Source organism: Tachysurus fulvidraco, chromosome 24, assembly GCF_022655615.1.
Source record: "Tachysurus fulvidraco isolate hzauxx_2018 chromosome 24, HZAU_PFXX_2.0, whole genome shotgun sequence".
Lineage (NCBI taxonomy): Eukaryota > Metazoa > Chordata > Actinopteri > Siluriformes > Bagridae > Tachysurus > Tachysurus fulvidraco.
In genome coordinates, this window is record NC_062541.1 from 3,563,135 (window position 1) to 3,575,358 (window position 12,224).

At 41.8% G+C, this 12,224-nt stretch overlaps 1 protein-coding gene across 3 annotated transcripts in view; it reads right to left on the reverse strand.

Moving 5' to 3' along the window:
- Nucleotides 1-10,588, reverse strand: part of prkacaa (protein kinase, cAMP-dependent, catalytic, alpha, genome duplicate a) — a 31,443-nt gene extending 20,855 nt beyond the window's left edge. The window contains exon 1 of one of the 3 annotated variants that reach the window (XR_007139348.1): nucleotides 829-997. Coding sequence is in view for 2 of the 3 variants with exons in the window: in XM_047807652.1 (XP_047663608.1) it covers nucleotides 829-934 (106 nt within the window). In the remaining variant the exon portion in view is untranslated. Of the gene's footprint in view, nucleotides 1-828; nucleotides 998-9,726 lie in introns of those variants that run through there. The other 2 variants (XM_047807653.1, XM_047807652.1) reach the window with 2 other exon arrangements.
- Between the last annotated feature and the right edge of the window lie 1,636 nt (nucleotides 10,589-12,224).

Sequence of the window (12,224 nt, forward strand, 5' to 3'; positions counted from 1 at the left end):
CAAGACAAAATACACAAAGTACCAGCAAAACAGCAGAAACCGTTGTAGGTCTGCAGAAGCATCTAATAAATGACTCAAGAGAGAATCTGAACAAATCTGTTGCTTTAAATCTGTGCAGAAAGTGCAGAAAGAAACTATACTGAGGTTTACTGTGCCGTAACCGAACCCCTTAAACCCCCGAGTGGCCGTGTGCTTCCTTTACCTTATATATTAGCGATAAGAAACAGTGAAGGTTTACTCGCGCGACGTGACGGAAAAACGGCGAATTGGTGAAGAGACACGTTAAGATCCGAGCTCTCGGCTCTCTGATACTATACGGGTTTTATAGTAAAAGTCAGGAGAGGGACAGCTGTAGAGAATGTGCAGGAAATTGGTGTATTTACAATATTTAAAGAAAGAATAGAAAAAAAGAAGGAAAGAAAGAAAGAAAGAAAGAAAGAAAGAAAGAAAGAAAGAAAGAAAGAAAGAAGGAAAGCATAGAAAGAAAAGAAAGAAGAAAAAATAGGAAATAAAAAAATTGAAAAGAAAGAAAATAAAGAAAGAAGAGAGAGAAAGAAAAATAGAAAAGAAAAAAATAGAAAAAAGAAAAAGAAAGAAAAAAAAGAGAAAGAAAGAAATTGTATTAACTATTTAAAGCCCAAACTGATACGTTCATGTTATTTGTGGTGATTTATGGAGCCACAGTGAGGAGTAAAATTAGATGAGCTATAAAAACGAGACGTCCACGTTGTGTTGTAGTTATCTTCCATTTCCTGATCTGAGAACGAGAGCCTTTACATTCCACACATTCCTCAGGGAACATGGAAACTCTACTTCCTCGTCCCTCACCTTCACCCAGCGCCGCCGCACTCTCGGTCCCTGCCTCTGCTGCCTCGGAGGCTCGAGACGACTCGGTCTTCCCTCCATGCCTCCTGGAGCTCTTGCGGTCACACATGAGAACTCGTCTTCCTCATAAGAGCAGCTGCGTTGCCCCGACATGGACGTCTGGTCCGAACCAAAGAGCTCTCTCACTCTTTCTGTCCCTCTCTCTCTCTCTCTCTCTCTCTCTCTCTCTCTCCCTCGCTCTATATCTGTACTACACACACACACACACACATACTCCACCCAGCCGGATCAATTGGACCCGTGCTCCATTTGTATCAATATTTATTCTGAACACACAGCACTGTCTCTCGCACACATTAACACACACGACTGTATCGATCACATCGGGGCCCCGGCACCAAGGGGAGGCATCAGAGTATTTACAACAAGATGGGAAACAGGAAACAAACATCATTCTACGAGCCGGGATGTGCGAGTGGCTGTACAGTCAAAATGTAAATGGCTGTTTAAAAAAAAAAAAAAAAAAAAAAAAGGGAGTGCGTGTGTGTGTGTGAGAGAGAGAGTGAGTGAGTGAGTGAGTGAGTGAGAGAGAGAGAGAGAGAGAGAGAGAGAGAGAGAGAATAGTCTCACACTCATCGTCCTCCACTTGTCGTCGTTCACAATCAATCACACGGATCAATCGGTGCACCTCCGGGCTAGCGAGCTTCGCCATGACGTAAACCAAAAGGGTCAAATCGGATTGCGCCAATTACCGCTGGGTTCTCTTCCCCGATTGGTCAGAAGGTGTTGCTTCATTTTCTATAAAAGCATCTCTGACCACAAGGTTCTTGGGTCTAAGCGTTATCGTTTCTATAGCGACCACCCGTTCACGGAGCTCGTCGCAGCAGACAAGCGTTTATAAAGTGAATAAAAAAAAATAAAAGGTCTAATTGTTGTAAACGTTCTGGATCGAGGCCCGACGTATGCTTTAAGTTTTATCTTCCGTGGTGTTTCACTAAAGCTGTGCGTTTTTTTTTGTTTTATTAACTTTAGGAAAGGGGAACAGTTTAATTTTATTTATATTTACGATAAACACCTGCCACCTTCCACATTGCTGTGATTTTATTTTAATAGCTCCAGCAAGACAAGTTTTTATCACGGTGATGACTTGCTTTTTTCTGTCTCTTTTAGGACGGAACATGGATCAGTCGGTGGAAAAGACCATCGAGCAACAGAGCCAATCCACTGTCATTCACACACACACACACACACACACACACACACACACACACACACACACACAAAGGAAATAAAGAGTGGTGCTCATTTGCAGGACAAAGACAGCAAGCTAATAAAGAGAAACAGAAAAGAGCAACGAAACAGAACCTCAGAGCGATACAGTGACCCTCTTATAAGATCCTCTCAGTGCTAAATCACTAACCCCTTCCTCTTCCTCTGCCTCGTCCTCGTCTGCCTTATTTCTGACATCTCCAATAGTCTCGAAGGTCCGGCTACAACTTCTCTCGGAAAGTGTCGGATTTCGTTTTACGTAAAAAAAAGACGCAACACCGACTGCGCTGAGCTCAGCTAATGTTTGCTAACTGATATTTAATCGGTATGGGTGGTACAAACGACCCCAAACGGACTATCGTAGCATTAAACAGTGCATCACAGATACATAACCATGTAGCTGAGCTTACATGGATTAGGTCATGTTTGTAATCAATATCACGTTTAGGATCGATGTTACGGCACATATCCGTGTTCGTGTTCGGTCGGAGTCTCTTGTTCTCATTGAGGATCTAGCGGAAGTAAAAAATGCATGGAAAAAAAAAGCTCTATTTTATCCCCAGACCTCATACGCTAAGTGCGGTGTTTCAGTATGACGAGAAAGACTGAAACAAATCTGAAGCATGTTCTTCATTTACCTGTGGCTTGTTTCATAATCACAATTGGTATCACACGTCACACACAGGCGGCCGGTCGAGCAAAAATAAAAAGAAGCTCGACGCGACTCATGAATGTCGTTTCTTTTATGCCTCTGCTTTATACCTTGCAGGACAGACGATCCTTACTGTCAGAGTACCACCATCCTTCTTCTCCTCCTTTCTTGTTTCCATAAAAAACAGCACAGAGACAACCAGATGCTCAGGGTCCTTGATAAAGTCACCTGATAGACAGCTCTCTTAAGAACGTGGGGGTTTAAGGGATCAGCAGTGCTTCGTTAGGGATCTCACCGATTGGAAAATCGAGTAGCTTCCCAGGCATCTGCTTCTATGTGGACATCCGAATGTGCACGAACGTCCAATTCTACGGGATTAAAGTGACTGTGAAAGATCAGGAGAAGTTACGTCCCCTTCACAGCTGCCACTTGGTTACCTACAGTATGTCTAGTAGGAACTAGAAAAGAAACCTCTGCGGTTTTAGTCAGAATAACAACACTACAATACAACAACAATAATGGCATGATCAAATATCGCATCCACAAATATATCCGCTTCAAACCCCATCTAAATCTTCAGTGACTTGCTGATGTGGTTTAGGACACCGCCGGACTTGCTGTAATCTATAAACCCTTGGCCAAAGCCGCACAAAGTCTGAAGGTGGAATTGTAGCAGAAAGCAAAACATTTAACCTCGAAGCGCTGGTGCAAAATTATTGTATAATAGAAAATGTTAAACCTTGAAGGTTTTCTCGAGAGATGAACTATGTTAGACGGAGATGAGAATCTGCACCGGTTACCTTTACCGAACTACACCTTTAAAGTAAATCAACCCCACCAAAGTGGAGTCAGGGATGCCGATCGAGGACATACGACAAAACAGACGCTGTTGCGCAAGCGAACATGGACTGTAACCCACAGATATATTTATAGATGCTGTAAGTGCTCCACCTTGACAGCATGTCAAATCACAGGCTGGAGGTCTGCAAACAAAAGGCAGTTGTGGGTTACAAAAACGTTCCAACGTCGTAATTTTTGGGGAAGTCGTAAAAAGAATGAGATCAGAGCTGTAAGGACCTTTGCCTTTGGTAAATCCAGCTTTAAGAGATCTTTCTGATTGAGGACAAAATATAAAGTCAGTTTGGACCAAAATTCTCTAGGTGCTAATGGACTGATGGATGAATAGAGAGAGGGAGGAAAAGAGAAAAGCAAGACACACTGACAGATCTGCATGAGAGATAGACACACGGCCTCGCTGGAACTCTTACGCGAAACAGCCGACACCAAGCAACAGGGCAAACATTAAACGGTGAATAAAAAGGGCTTTGTGTGTGTGTGTGTGTGTGTGTGTGTGTGTGTGTGTGTGTGTGTGTGTGTTGGCAGAGCCACCTCAGTCCACTGAGCTTCGACTGCAAAGTGTATTAAAATCATCTAATCCTCTCAACAACGCTTCAGCTTACAGAAGCTTTCCACCAGCACTCTTTTAAACTAAGCTGCTAGATTGCCGATCGAGACAAACCAAAAAACAGCATGATTTGATGTTTATCTTACCCCCCCTCCCAAAAATCCCCCCCTAACCTCTTGTTCGGCTCCTCCTCCCACTGTCCCACCCAATCACGAGTCACCTCTGTCCCACATCTGGTTCCACATCTGCAAGCATGCTCTCTGACCCGAACCACTCACTGGAGACGAAGGCCTCTGGGTCATCCTTGGACCGGTGTCGACTGCCCTCGCCAGGGTCCACGTCTCCAAGGCAGGGACCGGCATGGTGGAAGAGTCTGCCTGCTATTCTTTGCAGCACCGACATCCCAGAGTTTGCTTACGGCTTAGCATGGAGTGTCCAAAAGTTGACAGAAGGGGAGCTTCACATCCGAAAAGTAACGGTAATGAGATGGCGTATCGGACAACCGGTCAGTTTCCCTTCCTGCACAACTCCACCTTCAAAGCTCCTTGCCTCAATGCTCTTGTCTTCCAACTCGCGTTAGGTCCAGGAGAGCTGTACCTCGACCTTGTTGTTTCTCTTCTGCCTGTTACGTGGTCAGAGCGGCCATGCTGTCCTTTCCATGTGCACCTCCAGTGAGAAATGGCCCTTTTTAGACAGTGGCTCTGATTGCATTCCTGCACCTGTCTCTAGGGATCAGGGAGGGCCGAGAGAGATGGCAACGATAAAGCCGTAAGGCATGCCATGTCCAGGAAGTCCAGAACCCTCCCTATTCTTCTTTCACAACCTGTCCAGGGGTCACAATCCTCATCCCTTCTCCTCTACATTAGTGTCCCTAGACCTGAAAAAAAGCTCTTGGCTTTCTCAAAGCAAATCTATCAGCCTTATTCAAATGACATTCAGTCACATGGCAATAGAAATCTGCACCTCACACCTAAGTGCGAGCAGCAGCAGGGCAGCCAAGACTCATTTCGCACATATCTGTCCCACCTCGCAGCCGGGGCTCTCCAGCTAGGAGCTGCTTGACAAAAATCTTGACTTTGGGTGGAAGAAGAACGTCAGATACCAGACAACAACAAAAAAAGAAATATCAAATTCATTTTTCTTTCCACCGTGCAAGTGCACGGCGTAGGCAACAGTCTATCGAACACTTCCTACATGTCATCGTTGGCCACGATGTTAGCGATTTGAATGGTCAAAGCTAATCAACATGCAGTGATTCAAAAAAAATAAATAAATAAGGGAGAAGCAGACAAGAACGAGATACGAGAAGGTATAGCCGCCTAAAGCCGTGTGCAGGAGCCCAAACAAAGTGGTCTTGTTCTTAACATTGGGCATCACATGATGTTCAAAAGACTGTATCACACTCAAGCCCGAAGAAATTCATGCTAGCTGCATCATATGACTCCGCCTCCACAGCTTCTCCAGTAAAACACACAAACACACACAGCCCACACCCATCCCAGACCGGTCTCCGGTTCCTCTGAGATCTCAGCCCTACAAGCTTCTGTTTATATTTCAAGCTTTCTCCACTTCAACCCCCTTCATAAACATACATCAGGCTCTTCTCTACAAGTCGACCTTCGAGGTCAGAGAATCTATCTCAGGAAGTTCACTGTGACTGTCCGAATGTTTCCCCACTATTTTTTCCCTGCCTGACATGAACCGGAAAATATCTTCCTGATGAACGCTGCGGTTTTCAAAACGCTCCAAAAAGAACAGAGATCGAAACGAACGTTGTACTTCGTAACTCCACGGGTGGTCGGATTTAAACCAATCAAAAGTGGCAGTAATGCAAGGTTAAAGAAAATAATACCAAGAGTAATTCAGACTGCATTGGTTTTGCGTGTGAATCAAGGGACAATGAAATTATTACCAGAGAGAGTCTTAGTACCAGAGAGATTTTAATTAGTTTACTTTCGACAAAACAGTACGGCCCGTCTACATCGACACGTAGACAAAGATCACGTCATATTGTACGGGAAGAGAGGTTTTATATAGCGCTTCTCATTAGGATAAAGACGCTCGAGGAAGCAGGAAGAACTCGTTCGTTTCTATCGTCTCATGCCCAAAACAAAACAAAAGAAAACTAAATATAGACAACATGTTTTAAGGCTGGAATTGCAAGTTATGTAACCTACAATAGTCATGAGCCCTAATAACGATCAAGCACTCACATGGCCACATCCCTGTGACAAGCACTTGTATCAATATTTGCAAATAATGCACAGAGTACATCTAGGGCATTTTTGACAGACGTCCTTATCCAGAACGACTTACATTCATCTCATTTATACAGCTGAGGAATTCCAGGCTTTAACCACTGAGCTAACACTGCCCTATATGCCTACAGAGACTCTATTATCATTTTATATTATAGTATAGGGTAGGGTTGGACGATAAAACGATAACGATATGTATCGCGATAGACACGTGATCGATATCAATAAAAAATGTGTTCGATATTTTTTTATTCTTCGTCGGAAGAAAACAGGTTGCGAAGCAAGTTTGGTTGCATTAACAAAGGCACTCGCTCCCTGGTAACATAGCAACCTAGGGAGTGACACGTTTGGTTAACAGTATCATGTTTGGTTGCGCCATATCGTCGTCTCGTGCTGGTCCGCTGGATTCCTCTTCAGTAACTGGCGACTGATAAGCAGGAAGTGAGCCACAGCGAGCGAGGAAATTGTAAATAAAAGATATATAATAATATATTTCTGCAGGTTTTATATTTCAAACAATGTTACTGTAGTGTATCAGGTTTGTTTTTCATATTACAGATGTATCTCAGTCTACCTCAGTTTTATTTCTGTTTACAAAACACTGCACATGTTTTATAACACTTTATTCACCAGAAGGTGAACAGCTAGTGAAGTAAAGCACTAAACTTGCACTAAATTCTCAGGTTTCTCTTTGTTTATATTTAACACTTTGTGCTATTTTATTACACTTTATTAAGCATTTCTTATATTTGCTTTCATTTTGCACCTTAAATGTTAAGAGATAATAGTTAAGTGTTCATTGTAATTCTAGACTTTAGACTAGATTTTAGACTCTTGTTAACATTATAATTAGTGGAGGTTTCCTGGTTGTTGACATTTCTGTCTTAATAACTGAGGGGATTCTGATCAGAGGAAGGTTCAGATTAAAATAAAAATGTTTAAATGTAATATATTTTTCTCCTGGTACTTATTTTAAAGAGGCCATAAAAAATATCAATAATTATCGATATCGACCGATATGAAACACTGATATCGTGATACAGTTTTCAGCCATATCGCCCAGCCCTAGTATAGGGTGTATATACATAGAGCAAAACTTTCCTCCAGAGGGCAGAACATATACAGTCAAAATATAATTTAATTAGACGATCGTGAGCAAAGCCAAGGTAACTATAACTTAAATCAAAGCGAGAGCGTCCAAAGCATCGTATCAGCGTCCGTGCCTCAAAGGGACTCGTCCAAAACAGCTCAGAATGTTAAATTAAATTACACAATTTTACCTTATTGCCTTTGGTCACCGTTAAATCATTCGTCAATGTAGACATTAAATGAAAGGTGATCCAAAAAAAAAAAAAAAAGCAACGTGTTTTACCGTCTTCGTCACATCATCTGATTGCAGTCCAACAATTTGTTATGCTTCGTGTACACAGGAAGTCACTGAGAATTTATGAAAGCGAAAACATGAATGAACAATAAATGAAACAAAATGAGGTTCAAAAAGGATTCCTGGAACTGAAATATCAACGAGTTCTGCAAAAATCACCATGATATTAAACAAAGTGATATCAATACACCGCCTAGCCCTCAAGAACTTTACTCCTGACTTCACGGGAGGGAAAAAATCTAAGAACAAACTCTTACACTGAAGTCCAAGAGAAAAGAATGAGACACCTCAGGCTTATCTCAAGCCCTGTTCCCAGAGGGTCATAAAAGCTTAAATTAGTACACGAGGCCATTCTTATTAGACCGACTTCCTTCACAACACTAAATACAAAGATAAGATCGAGAATCTGAACAAGGTTGAGCATGGGGAAACAAAACGAACACGTCCAAGACAAGATTTTCTAATTGTCGCAGCCGTGTCTGGAACCACGGACTCGAGCGTTTACTATGCACACGTCTATGAGATTACTACGATTTAAACGAGTTCCCGTGCGAGACGCTCGCTAGTACCGTAAACAAGGACGTAAACCATATATTTTATCACGCTATTTAGTTCAGTTATTTTCAGTACGGGATGCGTAGACCTCAGTGTTTAGCTCTCATTTGCTTTTGTATGGTTTAGGATGCAGCCTGCATTTTAAACCTACTGTTCTGTTCATGCACGCTTTAGTACAGTAGAGTGCCATTTGGGATTTAGCTTTAAACAACAAATAAAGTACAGGGTTTGTTTTTTTTTTGGCACACACAATAAGTCACTTACACATTGTTTATCCAGTAGTATGCAGTCTGGGAAGAAGAGCACGCAGTTTTGACACAATATTTAGTACAGCAGCGTGTAGATTGGACCGGCACAGTGATAATATGCTATTTTGGCATGCTTCTTAGTACAGTAGAATGCATTTACAGATAAATCTAATGTGTTTAGTTAATACACTATTTAGTACAGTAGGATAAAGTGTGAAATATTTTGAGTGTACTGGAGCCTTAAATGCTAACACGGTGGTGTGACACAGCACTGGAACCTAACACACTATATAGTACAGTAGTATACAGTGTAGGAGAGACACCATGTATGTTGACTAGTCAGTGCACTGTAACCTAACACACTATATAGTACAGTAGTATACAGTGTAGGAGAGACACCATGTATGTTGACTAGTCAGTGTATTGTAACCTAACACACTATATAGTACAGTAGTATACAGTGTAGGAGAGACACCATGTATGTTGACTAGTCAGTGTACTGTAACCTAACACACTATATAGTACAGTAGTATACAGTGTAGGAGAGACACCATGTATGTTGACTAGTCAGTGCACTGTAACCTAACACACTATTTAGTACAGTAGTGTACAGTACGGTACAGAGACCATGTATGTTGACTAGTCAGTGTATTGTAACCTAACACACTATATAGTACAGTAGTATACAGTGTAGGAGAGACACCATGTATGTTGACTAGTCAGTGCACTGTAACCTAACACACTATATAGTACAGTAGTATACAGTGTAGGAGAGACACCATGTATGTTGACTAGTCAGTGTACTGTAACCTAACACACTATATAGTACAGTAGTATACAGTGTAGGACAGAGACCATGTATGTTGACTAGTCAGTGTATTGTAACCTAACACACTATATAGTACAGTAGTATACAGTGTAGGACAGAGACCATGTATGTTGACTAGTCAGTGTATTGTAACCTAACACACTATATAGTACAGTAGTATACAGTGTAGGACAGAGACCATGTATGTTGACTAGTCAGTGCACTGTAACCTAACACACTATATAGTACAGTAGTATACAGTGTAGGACAGAGACCATGGACTGAAGTGAGCAGTTGTACACCAGGTACTTGTGGTACTCACCGCTCTCCATCTCGCTGCCCTTGTTCTTGGCGGTGGGCGCGTTGCCCATGACTGCAGGCCGGGGTTCAGGAAGGAAGGAAAGGAAGGACGGAGATCCCTCAGTTCGGCTCTTCTCACACCTCAGATCCCTGATTCCGAATCAACATACGAGTCGATTCCCGATTTCCGGCGCGCGCACTAGCTTGTCTCAGCTAGCTATTTATAACTATAACCATAACGCAGAGACCCGCTCATTCACCGTAAATAAAACACTCAATCGGTCAGTCAGTAAGTTCGTTAGTTAGTTACCCAGTCAGTCAGGCAGTCAATTAGTTATGCTAGTCAGTTATGCTAGTTAGCCTGTGGTTGTCAGCTAGCTAGCTAGCGAACAAGCGCTAGCTAGCAAAGCGAAACAGGCTACAAACAGCGCGCGCGGTGTCTCCAGTGTCCCTCGGTTACAGTCCAATCCGTCGAGGACGCTTCATTACAGTCTTCCTCTTTTCTGTCCTTTTCCCTCTGAGATCCTCTCTGAACCGAGGCTTATTCCGCGACACACACACACACACTCTCTCTCTCTCTCTCTCTCTCTCTCTCGCTCGCTCGCTCGCTCGCTCTCTCTCTCTCTCTCTCTCTCTCACTCACTCACTCACTCACTCTCACACACACTCACACACCTGAGATATTTATATTTATTTTTTTCGCCAAAAATCCGTCAGTTCTCCTTACAAATCTTCAGCTGAACTTTGTCCAGCTACATTCGGCATCGATTAAGGCTCGGAGCTACACGTTACTTGCTCTCATTATTCGACAGTACGAGACCACCATTAACGTTAATCCTCCTTCCCACAGCCTGAGGGAACTCCTGCTCCGATAAAGCCCGCCTCCGGACGCGCGCGATTGATCGACACGACCGTTGCGTTGGACAAATTCCAGGCTCTGATTGGACGTTCCGAATGACCGTCATGAGCAGGAGTCGCCCTGATTCGACAACTGATGTCTGTCTGTAGTTTGTATCCCGCCTTTTCACACACGATCTGATAAATAGCCGTCAGTTATTGTGTTTTACTGTTTTTATTTAGGATTAACACCACAGTTTCGTTTGGGCGATTTTTAGAGCACATCCCCGGCTAACAAAACAGCCAGCCAGACAGACATTTTGTAATCCGCGATGGCAGATGACAATCACAGAGGTTTTTAGTAAACGTCTCGAGCCCCTCCCGCGACGCTAACACGTGATTGGCTGCGTGACGTCAACACGTGCTATTTTTAGAAAGTTGGTCAGAATTTGCGGCACTCGGACAGCCTGCGTCTAGAATATTAACACTGTGCTGTGCAACACACACACACACACACGCACACACACACACAAACACAGACACACAGTCAGGTCGAGTGATGCAGGCATGGTTTTAGACGCAGGATGGCATAGGGTGGCATATGGTGGCATTGGGTGGCAAATGGTGGCATTGGGTGGCAAATGGTGGCATTGGGTGGCACCTCAAAATTCTTAGTCGCATTTGCACAATCTGATTTGTGTGATCATATACTGACATCACAGTTCATAAATATCCACCAATGTTATTATATGATAATAATCACATTAACAATAATAACAGCATCACCAGCCACTCGACAGTTTTAATAATGATCATTCTTAAAGTTATATAGCACAATAATCATTATAAATAATAATGTTTAGAACAAAAACAACAACAGTGTAAAAAAGTAATAATGCATTTTACTAAATAATACTTTTAATACTAAATAATAGCTTTACAGTGTTGACATTTTTATTATAATGGGATTTCCCAGGTCCACTAAAGCTGCTCCTGAGGTCTGTAAACAAATCTCAGCAATAATAAACAAAACTTAACGAACAACAAAACCAATATTTACAAGTAATGTTTAATTTTACTCAGATTTACAGCGTATTGAAATCATCTCTGAACTACACACAATAATATGAACAGCAATATATATTGTAGCAACACCAGCACATAAATAATAAGAAGCTTAATTTATATAGAACATTTCTTTAATATTTAAAGTGTATTAAAATCAACAACAATAATAATAATAGCCCATCACATTTAAATGAACTCAACAATAATAAATAACAACGTAACAAATAAATGAATATTTAAGGTGTAAAATATAAAAGTTTTATTTATATTATAAATAAAGCACCGTACAAAAAAAAATCAACATAAGACTTCAGTCAATACTAATGAATTTGTGAATGGTTTTATTAATGATGTAATTCTTACTGTATTATTAGTAGTAATAAGCTCGTGATATGCAGCCTTTATTAAACTTAAGCTTGATTTGAGTCTCAACAGTAAACATCTGATACATACAAACAAATGAGTAACAAATAAACAAATAATAATCTGATATGAGAGAGCGAGAGGAAGGAGATGGACGGAGAGGAAGAAAGAGTTACGATCAAACCCGTAAATCGTTCAGTCATTAGGAGGAACAAACCTGTCTGAGAGGCGTGAGCTGAGCTGATGAGCTTT